The sequence below is a fragment of the Myotis nattereri genome, assembly GCF_964212035.1.
Source record: "Myotis nattereri genome assembly, chromosome: 14".
Taxonomy (NCBI): Eukaryota; Metazoa; Chordata; class Mammalia; order Chiroptera; family Vespertilionidae; genus Myotis; species Myotis nattereri.
In genome coordinates this window covers 28143011-28162690 of record NC_138089.1, presented here as the reverse complement: position 1 = coordinate 28162690, position 19680 = coordinate 28143011, and the positions used below count along the sequence as shown (strand labels likewise).

At 45.1% G+C, this 19680-nt stretch overlaps 2 protein-coding genes across 4 annotated transcripts in view; one reads left to right on the top strand and one right to left on the bottom strand.

The window, feature by feature from the left end:
* The window catches only part of IFT122 (intraflagellar transport 122), a 67773-nt gene extending 66133 nt beyond the window's left edge, over positions 1-1640 (bottom strand). For both annotated transcript variants that reach the window (XM_081105543.1, XM_081105544.1), the window contains exon 1: positions 1571-1640. In XM_081105543.1, the coding sequence (XP_080961669.1) occupies positions 1571-1611 (41 nt within the window). In that variant the 5' untranslated portion in view covers positions 1612-1640. The remainder of the gene's footprint in view (positions 1-1570) is intronic.
* A 273-nt stretch (positions 1641-1913) lies between these two features.
* MBD4 (methyl-CpG binding domain 4, DNA glycosylase) lies at positions 1914-11393 on the top strand. Of its 2 annotated transcripts, XM_081106500.1 has the most exons (8): positions 1914-2188; positions 3645-3869; positions 4296-5146; positions 7248-7322; positions 7399-7533; positions 9263-9412; positions 9881-9984; positions 10866-11393. In XM_081106500.1, the coding sequence occupies exons 1-8, from the start codon at positions 2100-2102 to the stop codon at positions 10941-10943; spliced, it is 1707 nt and encodes a 568-aa protein (XP_080962626.1). In that variant the 5' UTR covers positions 1914-2099; the 3' UTR covers positions 10944-11393. The 2 variants fall into 2 exon arrangements, with proteins under 2 accessions (XP_080962626.1, XP_080962627.1); XM_081106501.1 differs by lacking the exons at positions 1914-2188; positions 4296-5146 and adding an exon at positions 2989-3177 and having other exon boundaries at positions 10866-11340.
* The last annotated feature ends 8287 nt before the right edge of the window (positions 11394-19680 follow it).

The window sequence follows — 19680 nt, the reverse complement described above, 5'->3', positions numbered from 1 at the left end:
AAGCATTAGCTTTGGAATGAAGACCTGAGCGTGGATGCTGGCTCCGGCACTTAACTCACTGTGTGAGCTTGGCAAATTCTTCACCCTCTCTGTGCTTTAGTCTCCTCACATGTAAAATAGAGGTACCTACATCAGAGGGCTGCTGGAAGGTGACAATGAGACCCAAGATAGGATGTCCTTAGCCAGTGCCTGGCACATGGTGCTAGCTATTACTAGTGCAAAGTACAACACAGAGCAATCATCTACAAGATGTTTAAGGGTCTCAATGTGAGGAGATGAGGAAAGAAGGCATGCTTATGCCACACAGAAAGGCCTAAGAAAAGAATGAGAGGGGAATGGCAAATATCGGGTGTCAAGGGCCAAAACAGAGGCTTCACAATGAAGCTGAAAAGATCATTTACGTGAAGATTTTAAAACTCAGGCTGAGGAGAACTATCCAGTAAGTCAGTATTTCCCAAAATGTGTCACTGTGTGATGAATCTAGGTGATAAAAATGGAATAGGGCATTAAATAAGAGAATCACAAGGTGAGAGTGTCATTCTCTTTTGATTCTCGTTCAGACCTTCTAACTAAGCACAGGGGAACGTCTGGCTTTGATGCTATTCATCTCAAGCACCTCTCTGACCATACGGGCCAAACCTCCAGTTCTAGCGATAGGAGACCTCAGGCTTAAAGGCTCCATAGCAACAGTATCTAGCTACAGCTCACCGGCAGTTCTGTTTCTCCTCGCTTTAAGTTTTATTAAATCCTCACTGGCGATATGCTTTTTAAAAATAGATGTCTTTTTATTGATTTCAGAGAGGGAGAGATAGAAACATCCATGAGAGAGAAACATGGATTCGCCGCCTCATATGAGAGAAACATAAATCGCTGCCTCATGCACGCCCTCTACTGGGGATGGAGTTCTCAACCTGGGCATGTGCCCTGAGTAGGACTCCATCCTGCGACCTTCTGATGCATGGGACCACCCTCAACCAACTGAGGGGAGAGAGAGAGAGAGAGAGAGAGAGAGAGAGAGAGAGAGAGAGAGAGAGAGAGGAGAAACATCCATCGGTTGCCTCCCATAGGGAATCGAACCCTCAACCTGGGTATGTGCCTAATTGAAATCAAACCTTCAACTTTTTTGTCGTATCAGAAGCTCCAACCCACTGAGCAACTCGGCCAGGGCTCCTTACTTAGGTTTTACAGTTATCTTATTATAGCAAGTAATATTATTTAGGCGAACATAGGAGAGACCATTTAGAGAAAAACATCAAGTAAATAAGAGATGTGGATAAGGCAAGTAAGTTGGAGAAACATGTCATGGATGTAAAAGGAGCCCAGGGCGTAATGGGCATAAGGGCCAAATGGTGATATGTGTACATTCCTCTGCCCCTTCTCCAAGCTTCAGTTTCTCCATCTGCAAAGGGGTCGGGGAGCGACCTCTCAGCCACCCAGACCTGGGGTTCAGCGCCCTCAGCCTAGGCCGCCGGCCCGTTGCCCCTGGCAACCACAGGAGTTCTCGCAGAGGCTACCGCTATCCCCGCCGGGGCTGGGCCTCCCGTTCCTCCCGGAATGCCCCGCTCCTCACCACTGTTCGGCTTTATCTCTCCACGTCAAGACGGCCCTCATCGCGCCTTCCCTCACGCCTCGGGCCCCTCCTCCCCGCCTCAGCGACTCGGCCCTCGCCGCCCGCCAGTTCGGCTACCTGAGTTACCGTTGACAACGCACATGCGCAATGAGCTACGCGCGCGCAGCGTTCCAAGTGCGCATGTCTGCAAAGGAGGGCTTGTAAAGGGGCAAAAGCGGGGAAGGAACTGGAGCCCAGCCGGCGTCTGCGCAACTGGGGCGCGCTCGATTGGTCAGAATGGGCGGAGGGCGGTGCGTCTCCCTCGACAGAGGACCTCATTGGTCGAGCGGTGGAACGCTCTGCTAAGGCAGAGTGGGCGGCCGGAAAGCGGCTATGGAGTTTGACAGGTTTTTACCGCCCTCAGTTTTAGGTTTCAGCCTAGCATTCTGAGCCGAAGGAATTTTCACCTCTTACTCTGCTCCACGCCCTGGGCGTCGCTCCCTGTTGGCCCGCTGGTGCAGCCGGAGCCCGCTGGAGAGGCACGGCCGGGATGGAGAGTCCGAGCCTGGGAGACAGTGGAGCTGCTCCCTCCGTCACCGCTAGTGAGAGCCCAGCCCCAGACCGGCCGTGGGACCTCCGGCAAGTCCTTGTCCGCTTCCGGGTCTCAGTTTCACCACTTGTAACGTGGGAGCGGGGGAGTAGAGGTGGGTGGGCCTCCCGGGAGTCCACAGGGACCTCGAGGCTCAAGGGCTCCTTCCTAGGAATTAAGGCTGGAACTCAGTACTATTCCGGTGGGGTCAGCCCTGGGGTGCCCCCGACTTCCTCACCCAAATGCCGAGAGGGCTGGGAGGAGCTGGGATTGGTGCCCGGAGACGTCTACTGAGAAGGAGGATCCTAGGAAGGAGATGTCATGTTAAGCAGCCAAGAGCGCCCCAAAAATGGGTCCTGTGAGCAGTAGGGAAGCTACAGTCATGTATTGAGTACTTGTGTATGTGCAATCTGGGACTAAGATGAGTTACTTACTTTTCTTTGGAAATGAAATCCTCAGAAGTACCTTCAAAGGTATTACCTCCTTTTTACAGATGAGGAAAGGAGACTGAGAGGTTCGGTAACTTGTTCTTGGACCTGAGCGAGTAAATGGCAGAGCTGGGATTTGAACCCAGTATGTTGACTTTAAAGTGTGTACTCTTTTCACCAGATTTCAGTCTCCTTATCTCTAAAGTTGTGAACTCTGTAATTTCTCAAGATCCACCGAGCTTCCCAAAACTACATGGCCCCAAATTATGTCAGAAGACCTTGATTCTAATTTTCGTTAGTCACTAGCTCTTTAGTTTCCCTATTTCTAGAAAGGAAGTTTTATTAGACATTATTATACCCATTCAGTTTTTGAAATGTGTGATTTAGTGATTAGGATATACTCTGCTGAAGTTTTTCAATAATAGTACAGGGGGAGTAGCATTAGATTTAGTAGACGTGGGTTCTGGTATCAGCTCTGCAAATAAGTTAATCTTCCCATCACTCAATTTTATCAATAAAATTAGAGTAATCTTTATCCAACCTACCTCATAAGATTATGAGGATCAAGAATGAAAGAGACTTGAAAATTCTGTGTCATAAATTACCTTTTGGTAAGTAATCTGATGAAAGTGATACTCTCCCCAAGAAAGATGCAAGAAAAATAACATTTTTACCTCACTTATTTGGGAAAGAGGAGGGTTCTTCACTGACTCATTTAAGCAGGTCTGTTGATCCTAGCTTGAGCTCAGCATTTGGTTCATATTTTTAAAATTATGCCAGTGTCATCAGAAGTCATTATAATAGCTCTACTGAATGATTAATTTTAAAAAGTTTCTAGCCAATAGCTTGAGCTTTTCATTGTGTAGAGATTTTCAACCCTTTTTAACCCATGTTGGAGATAGGAAGACAGTGGATGGCAGAAGGATATTCCCATAGCATAAGACTGGTCCATACTGATTTTAATCTCTCCCACAATCCAAATAGACCATGTGGTTCCTGCTCTGTCATAGATTTAAACTGAATAAGCAGAATAAAATCAATTTTAAATAAGCTAATCATTTGTACTTTGTTTTTTCAGCAAGGAAAATGTTCCGGGATCAGAAAGAGTAGAAGATGAAAAACAAATGGTGATAAGCAGCAGCAGTGAGTGCAATCCCTTGCTGCAAGAACCCATTGCCTCTGCTCAGTGTGGTGGTGCTGAAATGACAGAATGCCATAAGCCTGTCCCATGTGGATGGGAAAGAGTTGTGAAGCAAAGGTTATCTGGAAAAACAGCCGGAAGATATGATGTATATTTTATCAGGTGAGCATGCAAAGTGGTAAAGATAGTGCAGCCAAATAATTTTGTTTAAACAGGTAGTGGGAAAGCATAGCAGGTATCTTGACTTTTTTCTATTTTTGCCATAAAACCATTATGGATTCTATTCCTTCAGTGTCACTGGTTAGTTTTATCAAGTGATTTAGGGACAAGTACATACATTTTCTCCTACTGTGAATGGTTAATGATAAAGTTGCACTTAAGTTATATTTGTAAAATTATTTTATAGAATCATATTCTCCTCATTGAAGAAACTATTTAAAAATACCATTTTATCAATATTTTTATTTTAAGTGACAAATACCCCTGGCAACATTTGGAAATTATTAATTAAGCATCTGAAATATGGTCTGATTCTTTTTAAAAGTCACTTTTATTTACTATCAATGTTTCCTTTAATATCATTTTTAGCCCACAAGGACTGAAGTTCAGATCCAAAAGTTCACTTGCTAATTATCTTCACAAAAATGAAGAGACGTCTCTTAAACTAGACGACTTTGATTTTACTGTACTGTCTAAAAGGGGCATCAAGTCAAAATATAAAGACTGCAGCACAGCAGCTCTGACATCCCAACTGCAAAATGAAAGCAGCATTTCAAACCGGAACCTCAGGACAAGAAGCAGGTGGAAAAAGGATGTGTTTCCTCTGCCAGGTGGTAGTTTGGAATCCCAAGATAGCAGGGAACTATCTAACTTCACTGCCACGCATTTGCTTTTGAAAGAAGGTGACGGTGTTACTGATGTTGACTCCAGAAAGGTTAGGAAGTCCAAAGGGAAGATGACTACTTTGAAAGGAATTCAAATTAAGAAAACTAAAACAGGGTGCCTGAAGAGTTTTCCAGAACCTGTTCAAAGTAAGAGAAAAAGAGAATCTGTGCATAATAAGGCAGAAGCTGAAAGTGAACCTGTTGCACAAGAAAGTCAGCTTGATAGAACTTTATGCATTTCTGATTCCAGAGCAAGCAACAAGACCATCAATGTGACCAAGGAAGAAACGAGACTTGTAAAAGAAAAATCATTGAGTTCGGGATCAAATTTTAGTTTTGAACAAATAACTTCTGGCATCATAAACAAATTATGTTCGACCAAAGAAGCAGAACACAGGTGTGAGAATACCTTTTTAGAATCTGAGGAAATAACAAAAGTAGAAGTTGGGGAAAGGAAGGAACCTTTGCATGTTGACAGTTTAGAATGTGGCTCTGAAATGGACAGCAACTGCTCACAAACTGAGAAAGATTCCACTTCTGTGAAAATATGTCAAGGTACTCGGTGCATTTAAAGTGCTATTAAAAATGTGATGAGAAAAAAAAAAAATGTGATGAGGCAGTTTATATTCCTGGATACTATATTTCATGCCTGTAGCCGGTTAAGATGTGGGAGTAGAATGAAGAAGTTGGGCCAAAAATCAGATACATTCTACCAATTGATCCTAGTACCTTGTCTAACTGATCTTCAAACCCCTTCCTATGGCAGAGGGAATTAGCTGGCTACTGCCTTTATGCCCCTAGTAAAGGAAAACTGTGCCATTAACAGCTGCTAACATCTCTCCCTGGTGCAGCTGCTCGGACTCTGAAGAGTGCTTTCCCTTCTTCCCGTCTTTCCAGCCAGTAATCTTAAAACTTGAGGGAAATGAAAAGGCTTCACACGGAAAAGGAAGACTGCTTTGATATATAAACTGGCTGGGAATACTTATTACAGATGTGTGACTTCCAATTCAATTTTGTATATATCATAGTCATTTTTATCATCTATGATGATGTAATGCTTCTCTAAACTGTTTTAGAGCTCTAAATAATTCAAAACTGTACTTACATAGTTCATCTATTATTCGTAATATAGAGTTTAGAGCTGAGGACTTTTGCCTTTATAATACCTCAGTGAATAAGAAATAAAAAGGAGACCATTTGAGCACCCTGATATTAGTTATTCATTATGTCATTATGGTATAATGAATAACTCCTTTAAAGAACAATAGTAATTTTACTTAAACCCTGCAGGAGACAGCCTGGACAAATTGGTGGAGCAGGGGATTAGACTTTATTCCTGCTGTCAGGCCCACTCACGATTTTATGTCTTTGCGATATCTGGAATTTTTCCACCTTTAACAGAAGATGGCCAAATAGACCTAGGACCTGCGTAAGAATTCTTCACGTCTGTTCTTTAAAGACTTTGAGTTTCTTAAACCTCTAACTTTTTTACTTTCTGCTAGGCTTTGCCTGTTTAAACTAGAAAGGCAAAACACCCTAAACTAATCATCTGAAAACTGGGGTACTTGGCCCAGTCTCCAGTTAGTCTCACTGTCATTTTGGAATGGTTGCTTAATTTCTAAGTCGTAGTTTCATCATCTGTAAAATGGAGGTAGTAACCCTTACTAGTGCTGTTTTTCATATCAAGAATATTGTAAAGTAAAATGAGAACTGAAAAAGATGGCTTCACGCTATGCAAATACAAGGTAGTATTAACTGACATTCAAATTTAAAGGCTATGGCTAAAGGGAGTATTAAATGTGATGATTTTTTGAAATGGGAAGCCTGATAACACTTGTCAAATAGTCTTTGGTAAATTAACTGAACTTCCCAGTAGATAGTCGTCTTGGGTTTTTCTACAGGTTCTGTTTGGTCTATATCACCCCCCCCCTTTTTTATTTGGCAAGTGTAAAAATGTTTACTGCAGAATTTTTAGAAAATTAAAGAAGAAAAGAAAAATTACCATTCAGAAACAACCATTATACCATTTTGGTTTATTTTATTCTAATGTCTGTAAATTATGTGTGTGTGTGTGTGTGTGTGTGTGTGTGTGTGTGTGTGTATATATATACATTATATACTCTTTAAAATTAAATTGGGGTCACATGTAGAATATTGCTTTTTTTTCACGTGAAAGTTAAAGATGTAAGAAAATCTTCATGACATATTCTCAAAAATATTTTAATGACAACATTGTACAAAAGTGTCATAATTTAAAATATTCCATATTATTTCCAATGTTTCAATACTATGAACTCTGATCATAAGTTATAGAGAACTAATGTAACAGAGTTGTGAAAGGCCTGAACTCAGGAGTCAGACTACCTGGATTTGAATTTCAACTCTACTACTTACTTAACCTTGGGCAAGTTATTCAGCTTCTCTGTACCTCAATTTCCATATCTATAGAGTGGAGATTAAATAGTCCTTTAACTCATAGGTCATTTGTAGGATTAAATTGATTAATTTTTGTAAAGCGTTTAGCATACTGCCTGGCAAACACCTAATGCTTTATAATAGTAGTTTTTATTATTGTTGTTATTATTATTTGCATTCCTAAATATTTCTTTAGGCTAAACCATAGATTCTATAACCAACGTTCACTCTTCCTTTTCAGAAGACATCATCCCACGGACACAAGTAGAGAAAAGGAAAACAAGCCTATATTTTTCCAGCAAATACAACAAAGAAGGTATCCTTTCCCAATCAGAAAATCAGATTTTAAATCTATTTCAGATATCCAACTCTGATGCAGTGTGTTTGTTCAGCTCTTAGCCCCCCACGTCGCAAAGCCTTTAAGAAGTGGACACCTCCTCGGTCACCTTTTAATCTTGTCCAGGAAACACTTTTTCACGATCCATGGAAGCTCCTCATCGCGACGATATTTCTCAATCGCACCTCAGGTTTGTGGATTATTGTAACCTGTACCTTATTAGAGACAGCGTGATGAGAAAGAGCCCTGAATTGATTGGGAAGCCTGTGTTCCAGTTTGATTTTGAGTCTGTGTGACCTCAGGTAAAGGCCTTCCCCTTTCAGCCCTCAAACTCTTCACCATGAGAATGTTAGACGAGCCTTTATAGCACTAAGGAGCAGATTTTCATTTATTTTTTACTTTCAGATTAGTTTTGGTCATCAGTGAAAATCAATTACGTAACATTCCTTCACCCTTAGTCATGTATAAAAGCATTTTTTCATTGAATGCTTTTTGTTTGTTTGGTTTTTTAAATATACATATTTTATTGATTTCTTTACAGAGAGAAAGGGAGAGGGATAGAGAGTTAGAAACATCGATGAGAGAGAAACATCGATCAGCTGCCTCCTGTACACTCCCTACTGGGTATGTGCCCGCAACCAAGGTACATGTCCTTGGCCGGAATCGAACCTGGGACCCCTGAGTCCACAGGCCGACACTCTATCCACTGAGCCAAACCGGTTAGGACCATTGAATGCTTTTTTTAATGTCATTGACACCTTCTGTTCTATATGCTTTTACACTATTTATCTGATGCTTTGATTATGTAAAAACTAATACAGGTGTGGGCAAAAGTAGGTTTACAAATAACTCATACAATAATTCTTATATAATAAAAGCCTAATATGCAAATTGTCCCCTCTGGCTGTCGTTCGACCAGGAGTTTGACCACTTGCTATGATGTGCGATGACCACCAGGGGGGCGGTGCGAAACATGGCGGGCATCGGTGACACAGAGCCTGGGCAGGAGCTATGACCTCTCACCAGCTACCCAGGGGCAGGGGTGACAGGGATGGAGGTGTGGTGAGAATGCGGGGTGTCCACCGAGCTTGCTCTCACTACCCCTACTGCCCTCCCCCAGAACACCAGGGCTCACGCACACACCCAGGAACCCCAATTCCCCACCCCTCCTTCCCCCACCCTTCACCCCCCACCCCTCACACCCCGTGCTCAGGTACCAGGTGCCCACAAGGAACCCACCCCACACCCGTGCGGCGTCTTCTGGTGAGCCGGGCTGCAGCCTCTGGGACCACGGGCCGGTCAGGCTCCCCATGGGTTCACGCAGGAGCTGATCTGCAAGGCTGGCTGGGAGAGAGCACACTGCCTGCCCGGCTTCCCTGTGGCACCGCCAGGCAGTCCAGAGGCCCACGCTGCAGCCCAAAGGCCCACGCTGCACCCACTGCATCTCTGCATGGGGACTTGGGTGCCGTGACTCAGGCAGAGGGGGGCACATGGGGGCCTAGGGGCCCAGGTGCTGCCCAGGGCCCAGAGGTCAGCTGGGATCTGCCCTTCCATGCCAGATGCTCGCACTTCGATCGCCGGCCAGGCCTAGGGACTGCACCCGTGCACAAATTTTGTACACTGGGCCTCTAGTTAGTAAATAATAATACAAAAATAAACTGTTTCTCATACAGCTACTTTTGCCCACCCCTGTATTATGTAGAGTCAGGTTTCAGCATAATCTGGACTGTTAACCAAATAGATTATTGGTGTTGGTTTTTCACTCTGAAAGTGGTTATTAGTTTAGGTAATGACTTCTCAATAATGGTATTTTTTTTTTAAAAAAAAAAAGGCTCTATATGTTCTAGTTGAGGAAGTACCTGAACATAAACTAGCCCGTCTGGAGGCTTATAATCATAGTTAGTTATCTTTACATCCAGGTAAAATGGCAATTCCTGTGCTTTGGGAGTTTCTGGAGAAGTATCCTTCAGCTGAGGTAGCAAGAACTGCAGACTGGAGAGATGTGTCAGAACTTCTTAAACCTATTGGTCTCTACGAACTTCGAGCAAAAACCATTATCAAGTTCTCAGGTAATTTCCCATATACCCAACGGAAAAACATAAACTGTGCCTCTATAAGAAAGCCACACCTTAAACTTTTATGTCCACGGATGCTACAGTAATAGAAGTCATTCAGCTCAAGCACCAAAGGCATTTAAAAACAGTTCACTTACCCCAAACCACAGTCACCCATCAACCCATGCAATAAATCTTTGCCCAGCCATGTGAGCATAATTAGAGGAAGAAGTCATTGAAGCAGGAAGCCCTCAGGACAATACCTCTGAGTTAGCAAAATAATAATGGTCAGTAAGTGGCAGATGAGATATTCAGACAGATGCTTCTGGAACTCAGGAGAAAGAGCAATCACAACTGGAGTTGTTAGAAAAGATTCTTCCCTGTCCCTTTCTGCTATTCTCCCATCCAGTCCTCCATTACCACACATTTGGGGAAAGTATCTTTCTAGAGCCTGGTCTGATATGTGGGCTGTTATATTCTCAGATGAGTATCTGACGAAGCAGTGGAGATACCCAATTGAGCTTCATGGGATTGGCAAATACGGCAATGACTCCTACCGAATTTTTTGCATCAATGAGTGGAAGCAGGTGAGGTCCACTGGCAGCCAAAACATCTCTTGTTTCTGAGACAAAATAAGTCCACTATTATGGCTAAAACTATTTCTTGGACAGGCGTGCTATTATAGTTCCAAACTTGAAGGGCAGTGGGTGGCATGCAATTATTGGCAGCAAAGAGAGGATCCATAGACACTCCCAAGTCCATAAAGACTCCTTGGTGTGACCTCTGACTGACCTCCAACAGTTTGTCATTTGGCCCTGTTCCTGTCATTACATTCATGTAATGTTTCTAAGCCTGATGTAGTTTTCTTCCTGTCGCAATCCTACGAGTCTTTAAAAGTACACCACAGGAAAGCAGGCAGATTTGAGTTTGGAATGCTTACTAGGGTTTCTCCTAATAGTCTCAAACTATTTTTGTGGTAACTGGATCCTACTTCAGCTGCCCATTCTATTTAGTTTGCCTAGCACATGGGCATGTGGGTGTGTACTGGCTGGTAGGCACTGCCAGGTAGCCTGCTACACTGCTTTCTTAGTCTGTGATCAGCTAGTAGGTCTGTCTGGCTAAGCCCATCCCTGCTCCATCATTTATTGTGACCTGAGCAATTCATTTAACTCTGAGTTAATAACCTCCTACTGGAAAATGGTGTATTATTCCTTGGTCATGTTATCACTACTTCATGCCCCAGGTTCTGGTGAAGATCAGTACTAAATTGGCGAGTACTTTATATACTATAAAGTATTACCTTAATATAAGATATCATTTTAAACATTTGTGAATCCAGTCAGGTTAAAGGTTATAATTTCCAGATATATTATCATAATGTATGTTCTCCTACCAAATATTTAAAAAGTCAATTTTATAAATGTATTTCTGACTAACTTATATAAGGCCTCTGTCTCATTTCTTACAGGTGCACCCTGAAGACCATAAGTTAAATAAATATCATGACTGGCTTTGGGAAAATCATGAAAAATTAAGTCTGTCTTAAAAACTCTGTGATGTTTTAAAACTCACTTTTTATATATTGCTTTGACTCTTCAGAGCTCCATTAAGCCAACAAACTATGTTTCCAGGTATACAGGTTTTAATCGGCCCAACTAGAAACCTAATTCTTAATGTGTGTGTCACTGGTAGATCTTTACTACTGAACGTGCTATAACATGTTTTGAGATTTCTTTAAAAAATAAATTGTGTAGCCGAAACCGGTTTGGCTCAGTGGATAGAGCGTCGGCCTGTGGACTGAAAGATCCCAGGTTCGATTCCGGTCAAGGGCATGTACCTGTGTTGCGGGCACATCCCCAGTAGGAGATGTGCAGGAGGCGGCTGATCGATGTTTCTCTCTCATCGATGTTTCTAACTCTCTATCTCTCTCCCTTCCTCTCTGTAAAAAATCAATAAAATATATTTTAAAAAATAAATAAATAAATTGTGATTTGACAACAATCCTAAAAATGTATATGACTTTCCCAATAGTAAAATGTGATTTGAAGATGAAAAAGAATTTTCTAAACTATCAATAATACAAAGCAAATTTCTACCTTGCTTGAGGAAAGATTAGACTTTCTATTCTCTTTCTATAAAAATGATATTATACAATTATTATATCAAGAAGTAATGAAAGAGCTGGGTAACTCATTTGGTTAGAGTGTTGTCCCAATATGTCAAGGTTATGGGTTTTATCCCTAGTCAACAAGAATCAACCAATGAATGCATAGATTGCATAGGTGAATGGAACAGGGAATAGACCGGTTTCTCTTTCTCTCTCTCTCTCTCTTTCCCCCTCCTCTCCATCTTCTTTCTCTCTAAAATAAATATTTTAAAAATAAAGTAATCAAAGAGTTTGTAGCCAAACATGTAAAAAGATAGTACAGTATGTATTAGGCAGTTAATTTTTAAAAAAATACGTTTACTGCCCTGGCCGGTGTGGCTCAGTTGGTTGGGTGTTGTCTTGTGCACCAAAAGGTTGCCAGTTTGATTTCCGGTCAGGGCACATGCCCAAGGTGCAGATTCTATCCCTGGTGGTATACAGGAGGCAGCTGATCATATTACACTCTCACATCAATGTTTCTCTCTCCCTCTCCCTCTGTGAAATATCAATAAACTATTCAAAAAATAATAAATGTTTACTAAAAACAGCTAACCCCCCAAAAGGAAAATAAGTCTTTTTTTGTCATCATGTGTTGGCATTTAGGAATTGGAGATTTGACCCCAGCATTAATTTGATAACCTGATGTGAATATCTCCCATAATTCTATTTCAGAGTATCAGCTTGTAGCTCATGTATGTTACTTTGATCCCTTTGTGAAAACTCAAGCATTACCCGTCTTCCATCTTCCAGCTGGAGGACAGGGTCTTTTAAGTTTTATGTAATTTTTAATACAGGTTTTATAATGTTATAGCTCAATACTGAAACATTTGCTTATACAAGAACTCACCAAACAAAATAATCCTATTAGCAAGTCTCAATGACCAAGTGCCATTTTAAGGTATGATTTGAAAATTAAATAGATCAAATAAGTGAAAAAAGAAGGAAATTGTTAAGGAAACTACCTTTGTTGTAAGATGATGTGTGAATAGAATCAGAATGCAGTGTGTTGCAGGGCTAGTTGGTTGTTTCCATTTTAGTGAGCAAGTTTGTCTCTTGAGGGATGGATTTTGACCAGAGAACAGGGAAACTGGCCACACACACACTGAAGGCAAACATCACCTTCATAACTCCCCATAACATTTTTAATTTAATAATATCAAAGTAGCATTCACCAAGGGAAAAGCTCTGTGCTAGGGAGGGGTACAAAGATGAAAAGGCTCTGTAGAGCCCTCACTGGGAACGAGAAAGGCACACACAATAATTAAGGGGAACAAAAGAGGTAAGGTGTAGAGACAAGATGCCCAAATACTGCAGCTAAGAGAATAGAGAGGCCTCTGAAACCCTGGGCCACAGCTGGGGTTGGAGGGCAGGGAGGGCAAGCTCAGCAAGCTTAGGCCATCAGGTGTGGCAGGGCCTGCTGTCAAATTCCCTCCCCCAGAACCTCCATCAGGAGTGCCACAGTCAGGCCTGCATGTGAGGTTGCCTGACCTCTGTACCTGCTTCCTAATCTCTTCAGAATGGGATTGTGGTGCCTATAATTTTTAAGTTAGTACATGTAAGTGTTTAAATGGAGCCTTACAAAAGTGCTACATTAATGTGGCCCATAGGGATGATCTGAGTGTCTACCTCAGGTTGTGGAGAGTCACAAAAATAATGCACTTCAGTGAAGGTGGTACTTTACCCAGAAAAAGCACTCAAGAACATTTCCATCACCCCCAAAAGTAACCCTGTACCTGTTAGCAGTCAAACCCAATGCCCCCACCACTACCACCGTGGGCCTCTGGTAACCACTAATTTGCTTTCTGTGTCTTTAAGCTTGCTTAGTCTAGGAATTTCTTATAAATTGAATTAGATATGGCCTTTTGTGTGTGGCTTCTTAGCACAATGTCTTCAAGATTCATTTATGTTGCCCTGGCCGGTTTGGCTCAGCGGACAGAGCCTCCCGGTTTCAATTCTGGCCAAGGGCATATGCCCGGGGTTGCAGGCTCGATCCCTAGTGTGGGGTGTGTGGGAGGCAGCCAATCAATGATTCTCATCATTGATGTTTCTATCTCTTGCCCGCTCTCTTACTCTCTGAAATCAATAAAAATATATTTTTTAAAAATTTTAATTAAAAGATTCATCTATGTCGCAGCATGATGTGACACCACTACTTCATTTCTTTTCATGACTAAACATTTCATTGTATGGATAGATCACATTTAGTTCATCCAGTTATTAGGTGATGGGCATTTCAAATATTTATTATTAATACTCCAGTTCTCGGATTCTGTAATTCCCAACCGTGTCATGCTGTTTTGCAGGGGCAAAGCATATAAAAAAGAGCTGCCTCTATATGCCACGGCTCATATGGGTTCCTACAACAGGGCCTGTTCTTTGGATGAGAACACTGAGATGGAAAAATGGAGACCTGAAGATCCCACGGTTTATTGGAAAACCAGGGATTTATTATCACTCCAGATTCAGGGGCCACTGGGTCAAACTAAGAAATCTTGCCTTTCGCCAAGCCAGGAACTCTCCACCGCTACTGTTTCCTAGCGCCCCTTCCCGGACGGACGGGTGAGAAGAATCGAAGCCACCGGATCTCCATCCCCCACAAGTGCAAGTCCGCTCCCTGCTCTCAGACGCCTCCAGTGCATGGCAGTAGCGGCGTTGAGCCAACCAGCGCGGGGCATCCGTAGTCCTGGCAACAGACTGTTTCATGCCCTGCGAGTCTCAACTCTCTCGCAAAACTTAAAATGACTGTTTTTCAGAAATCTCGACACTCCCGCGAAAGCAAGGGATCGCGTGCGCGCGTGCACGCACATACACGTGCACACACACGCGCACACATACACAGATCTTCCTCTCTTCAGCGTCCACATGGACTATTCCTATGAAAAGTTTGAGGCCTTTTCCCCCAGTCGATGCTCCGTAAGCTCCCGCTCCCGGGAAGCAGCGCCGCCCCCAGGAAACTCTCAGCCCAGGCAGACGTGTGCAAGTGTAGTGAGAGCAAGGACAGGAGGTGCATATCTTATTGTGCCGTCCCCCTCTGGGGGAGGGGTTACCAGGGAGTCGAGGGTGGGTCATACACATTTCTCAGATTTCCATGCCTGGGCTGGAGGAGTGGGTCAAGTTGCCTTGATTTAGAAACCAGAAGCCCAACCCAGTATGCCTGGGAAGGGTATCCAGGCCCAGGCTCACCCCATTTCTTCACTGGACATTAATGCGCTTGGTGCCGGAGTAGAAGCATGAAGGTTGTCAGTGGTCAAACTTTTGACAATAGCCTGCTGTGGGACCAGTCCTGGGCAAAGCCCTACAACATCAGAGGTGAAGGACAGATAAACAGATGGTTACAGAACAAAGAATGAATGCTGGGCCAGGGCCACATCCAGGAGTAAGAGGTTTGCTGAGTATAAAGGATGGGGAGGAACAGTTGCAAGGTCCTAGAAGAGATCTTTACATTGGAGCTTAATCAGGAGTTCTCCAAGCCAAAAGGGGGAGAAAAGGCATTCCAGGCCTAGAGAACAGCATGCACAGAGACCTGAGACATGGTGTCTTCAGAAAATTGCTGATAGTTTGAGTGTTCCTGGAGGTGAGAGGCAAGAGAGGTCAGAAGGGATAAGATCATGAAAGATCTTCTGAGCCAAGAGATGGAGAAGCCACTGGGAATGGTGAGACTGAATTGGCAGACGCAGAATGTTGGGAGTGGGGGTACTGGGAGGTGAGGAAGAGAGGCCAGACCAGAGAGGGTACTATAGGAACTTGGGGGCTGATCAGATGAGGAACATGAAAAGAGCAATCAAAATGATGCTCAGGCTGGTAATTAGGATGACCTGGTAGATAGAGGTGCCTTTCACAGAGATAGGGAAGCTACCGGGAGGACCAGATTAAGTGGGGACAGGGACATGGAGACAAGTTTAGTCTTATTTGGTTGAGTTTGAGATCCTTGTAAACCATCAAAGTGGAGATGCTTTAGGAGCAACTGTATGTAGAAAACTGGAGATAATTCTAAGTCATAAATATTGGTATACTTGTCCTCAGCATATAGAAGGCTATAGAAACATAGAGTGAAGGAGATTGGTTTAAAAAAGAAGAGAGCCCTAGCCGGTGTGGCTCAATTGGTTGGAGCATCATCCATGCATCAGAAAATCTCTGGTTCAATTCCCAGTCAGGACACATACCGAGGTTGCAGGTTTGCCTTGGTTTGGCACATATGGGAGGCAACCGATCAATGGTGTGTCTCTCTCATATCAATGTTTCTCTCTCTCTCACCCCCCCTCCATATTTAAAACAAAACAAACAATTAAAAAAAAGAAAGAAGAAGAGAGCCTGGGTGTAAGCTTGGAAGACACCAACTTTTAAAGGGTGGACAGGAAAAGAGGGGCCCAAGAACAAGTGGCCAGAGACATAGGATGAAATTTAGGAAGAGATTTGAATCAGATCCAAAGGAAAAAGGGAGAATTTTTAAAAGTTGAATTGTTTCCAGACACCTGAGGGGCTGGCTATCCCAGAAAAAGAGCGAACAACTGTGTTTCCTGAGGCATCAGTGGGGAGGACTAGGCTCAAAGGGTAGAAATTCCAGGGAAACAAATTCTGGGTCAATATAAGGAAGTATTTTCTAGCAGGCAGAATTAGGCATTCCCAAAGTTAAGCAGGAAACTCCCTATCACCGGAAGTATACAGAGGCAAAGTATGCCAGGGGATTATAGAAAGAGTTCCTTGCCCGGCCAGTGTGGCTAAGTAGTTGAGCATTGACCTATGAACTAGGTCATGGTTCGATTCCCGGTCAGGGCACCTGCCTGGGTTGTGGGCTTGATTCCCAATAGGGGCTGTGCAGGAGGCAGCTGATAAATAATTCTCATCATTGTTGTTTCTCTCTCTTTCCCTCTCCTCTGAAATCAATAAAAATATTTTTTTAATATATTTTATTGATTTTTTTACAGAGAAAGGAAGGGAGAAAGAGAGTTAGAAATATCGATGAGAGAGAAACATCAATCAGCTGCCTCCTGCACACCCCCTACTGGGGATGTGCCCGCAACCAAGGTACATGCCCTTGACCGGAATCAAACCTGGGACCCTTCAGTCCACAGGCTGATGCTCTGTCCACTGAGCCAAACCGGTCAGGGCAATAAAAATATTTTTTTAAGAAAAAAGAGTGCCCTGACCTGGGTAGAAAATGGGACTGATTAGCCTCTGAGAACTTTCCCCCTCAGTCTCTCGGGAACATTTTCACAGTGTCTACATACAACTACATAGTGACTTATCTCTCTATAATAATACCAGTAAAAGTGTAATATGCTAATTAGACTGGATGTCCTTCTGGACAACCTTCCAGATGAAGCCAGAGTTGCAAGGGAAGCCCGGGACCCGGTGGCTGGAGGGAAGCCAGTGCCAGCAGCCAGGGAAAGGAAGGCCTACTCTTGCATGACTTTCATGCATCGGGCCTCTAGTCCTATCTAATAAAAGAAAAACATGGTAATTAGCCGTACATCCGCTAACCTTCCCATTGGCTAATCAGGGCGATATGCAAATTAACTGCCAGCCAAGATGGCAGCTGGCAGCCAGGCAGCTTGAAGCGAACATGAGGCTTGCTTGCTTCAGTGACAGAGGACTCCAATGTTCCCCGCCTGCCGCTGCTGGCCTCTGAGCTTGCAGTTTGAAACATTGTTATAAATATAGAAGCTAAACAAAACCCCAGAAACCTGCTTTCAGCTGGCCCAGGATCTCAGAGCTGGAGTTGATACAATGTTTCGATTATAGAACCCAAACAAACCAGATACCTGCTTTCAGCAGCAGAGGCCTCAGAGCTGGAGCCAGAGCTAAAGCTGGCACAGAATTAAAAAAAGAAAAAGAAAAAAAGGAGCAGTTGGGAGCTTCAGTCACCCGCCAGCCTGAAAACAGCCCTCAGCCCCTAACCCAGACTGGCCAGGCACCTCAGTGGGGACTCCCACCCTGAAGGGGGTGTGACCAGCTGCAAAAAGCCATCATCCCCTCACCCAGGCTGGCAGGCACCCCAGTGGGGACCCCCACACCCTGATCCAGGACACCCTTCAGGGCAAACCAGCCGGTCCCCACCCATGCACCAGGCCTCTATCCTATATAGTAAAAGGGTAATATGCCTCCTAGCACAGGGATCAGCGGAGCCGAGAGGCCTCCTGGCACTGGGATCAGCGTGACAGGGGGCAGCGCCCAAACCCCCTGATCGCCCTGCAGCTCTGTGTGTGACAGCGGGCGGGGCCACAGCCTCCCTATCTGCCCTGCTCTGTTCGTGACAAGGGAAGGCGCCCCAACCCCATAATCAGCCCTGCTCTGTGCCTGATAGGGGGGAGCTCCCCAACCCCCTGATCGCCCTGCGGCTCTGTGTGTAACAGGGTGCGGCCCCCCAACCCCCTGATTGGCCCTGCTCTGTGTGTGACAGGGTGCGGCGCCCCAACCCCCCCCCCCACCCCCCGCCACGGGCCCTGTTCTGTGTGTGATGGGGTAAAGCCATAACCTCCCCATCGGCCCTGCCCTGAGTGTGACAGTGGCAGCGCCCCAACCCCCTGATACGCCCTGCTCTGTGTGTGACAGGGGGCAGTGCCCCAACTCCCCTATCGGCCCTACTCTGTGAGTGACAGGGGGGAGCTCCTCAACCCCCTGATTGTTCCTGCTCTGTGCATGACAGGGGGGAGCTCCCCAACCCCCTGATGGGCCCTGCTCTGTGGGTGACAGGGGGGAGCTCCCCAACCCCCTGATTGACCCTGCTCTGTGTGTGACAGGGGGGAGCTCCCCAACCCCCTGATGGGTCCTGCTCTGTGCGTGACAGGGGGCAGCGCCCCAACCTCCCCATCGACCCTGCCTTGAGTGTGACAGGGGGCGGTGCCCCAACCCCCCAATCGGCCCTACCCTGAGCGTGACTGAGGGTGACATCTCAACCTCCCAATCCGCCCTGCTCTGTGCATGACAGGGGGCGGCGCCCCAACTCCCCAAACGGCCCTGCTCTGAGCCCGACCAGGGGCTGCACCTAGGGATTGGGCCTGCCCTCTGCCACCCGGGAGCAGGCCTAAGCCAGCAGGTCGTTATCTCATGAGGGGTCCCAGACTGTGGGAGGGCACAGGCCGGGCTGAGGGACCTCCCCCGCCCCCCCAAGTGCACAAATTTTTGTGCACCGGGCCTCTAGTATATATATAAAAGACTAAGTGACCGTTATGACCGATCGACCCAAACAACTGTTCGACCAGTTGATATGATGCACACTGACCACCAGGGGGAAGACGCTCAACACAGGAGATGCCCCCTGGTAGTCAGTGCACTCCCACAGCCAACCTCCCACGGCTCCTTCCTTCCTGTCCCTCCTCCCCACCCCCCAATGGTCAACGTCCCGCAGCCCTCTCACTGCTGGCCAGCCCCCCCATAGCCCTGATTGTGAGGCTGGCCAACTTCCTGCAGTCCCTAACCCTGCTTTCCAACCCCTCCATAGGCCCTGATTGGGGGGCTAGCCAAGCTCCCGGGGTCCCTCCTGTGGGCAGCCGGCCCCCCAATAGGCCTTGATCACCGGCCAGCCTGAGGGACCCCACCCATGCATGAATTCTTGCACCGGGCCTCTAGTTTTATTATAAGAGCCCCTCACTTTCTTATCAATGGACAGAGGACCCCAAAGATCACTAGAATGCAAGCTCTATGATGTGGTAAGAGGGTGGTAGGAGTGACTTTGGGTGGGGATGACTTGGGCTGAGAACTATATGCGGAGAAGGACTCATCTCTGTGGGAAACTTAGGGAATTCTATGCTCTTCAGAAGGCACAGCAAATGCCAAAACTAAGAACAGACAGAGCTAGGAAAATTGAACAAATAAGAAGAAGGCCAGTATAGCTGGACCAAGTAATCAAGGGAGAAGGGAGTGGGAGGAGACGAGGAAGGAGAGGGGAGCAAGACCAGCAAGGCCAGTTTTATGGGACATTGTTAGAAGGGAGGTGTTTATTCTAAGAGCGCTGAAAAGCTGTTACTAAAGCCACTGGAGGGTTTCAGATGGGGGAGTGACTCTTCTGTTGTAGACCATAGATTTGGGGGTCTAGGAAGGGCACAAGTGGAAGTAGCGAGAGCAGTGAGGAGCATATTTTAAATGTGTCCCCATGGTCTGCAAGATAAAGTTTAAACCCTTTTGCCTGGCATTAGAG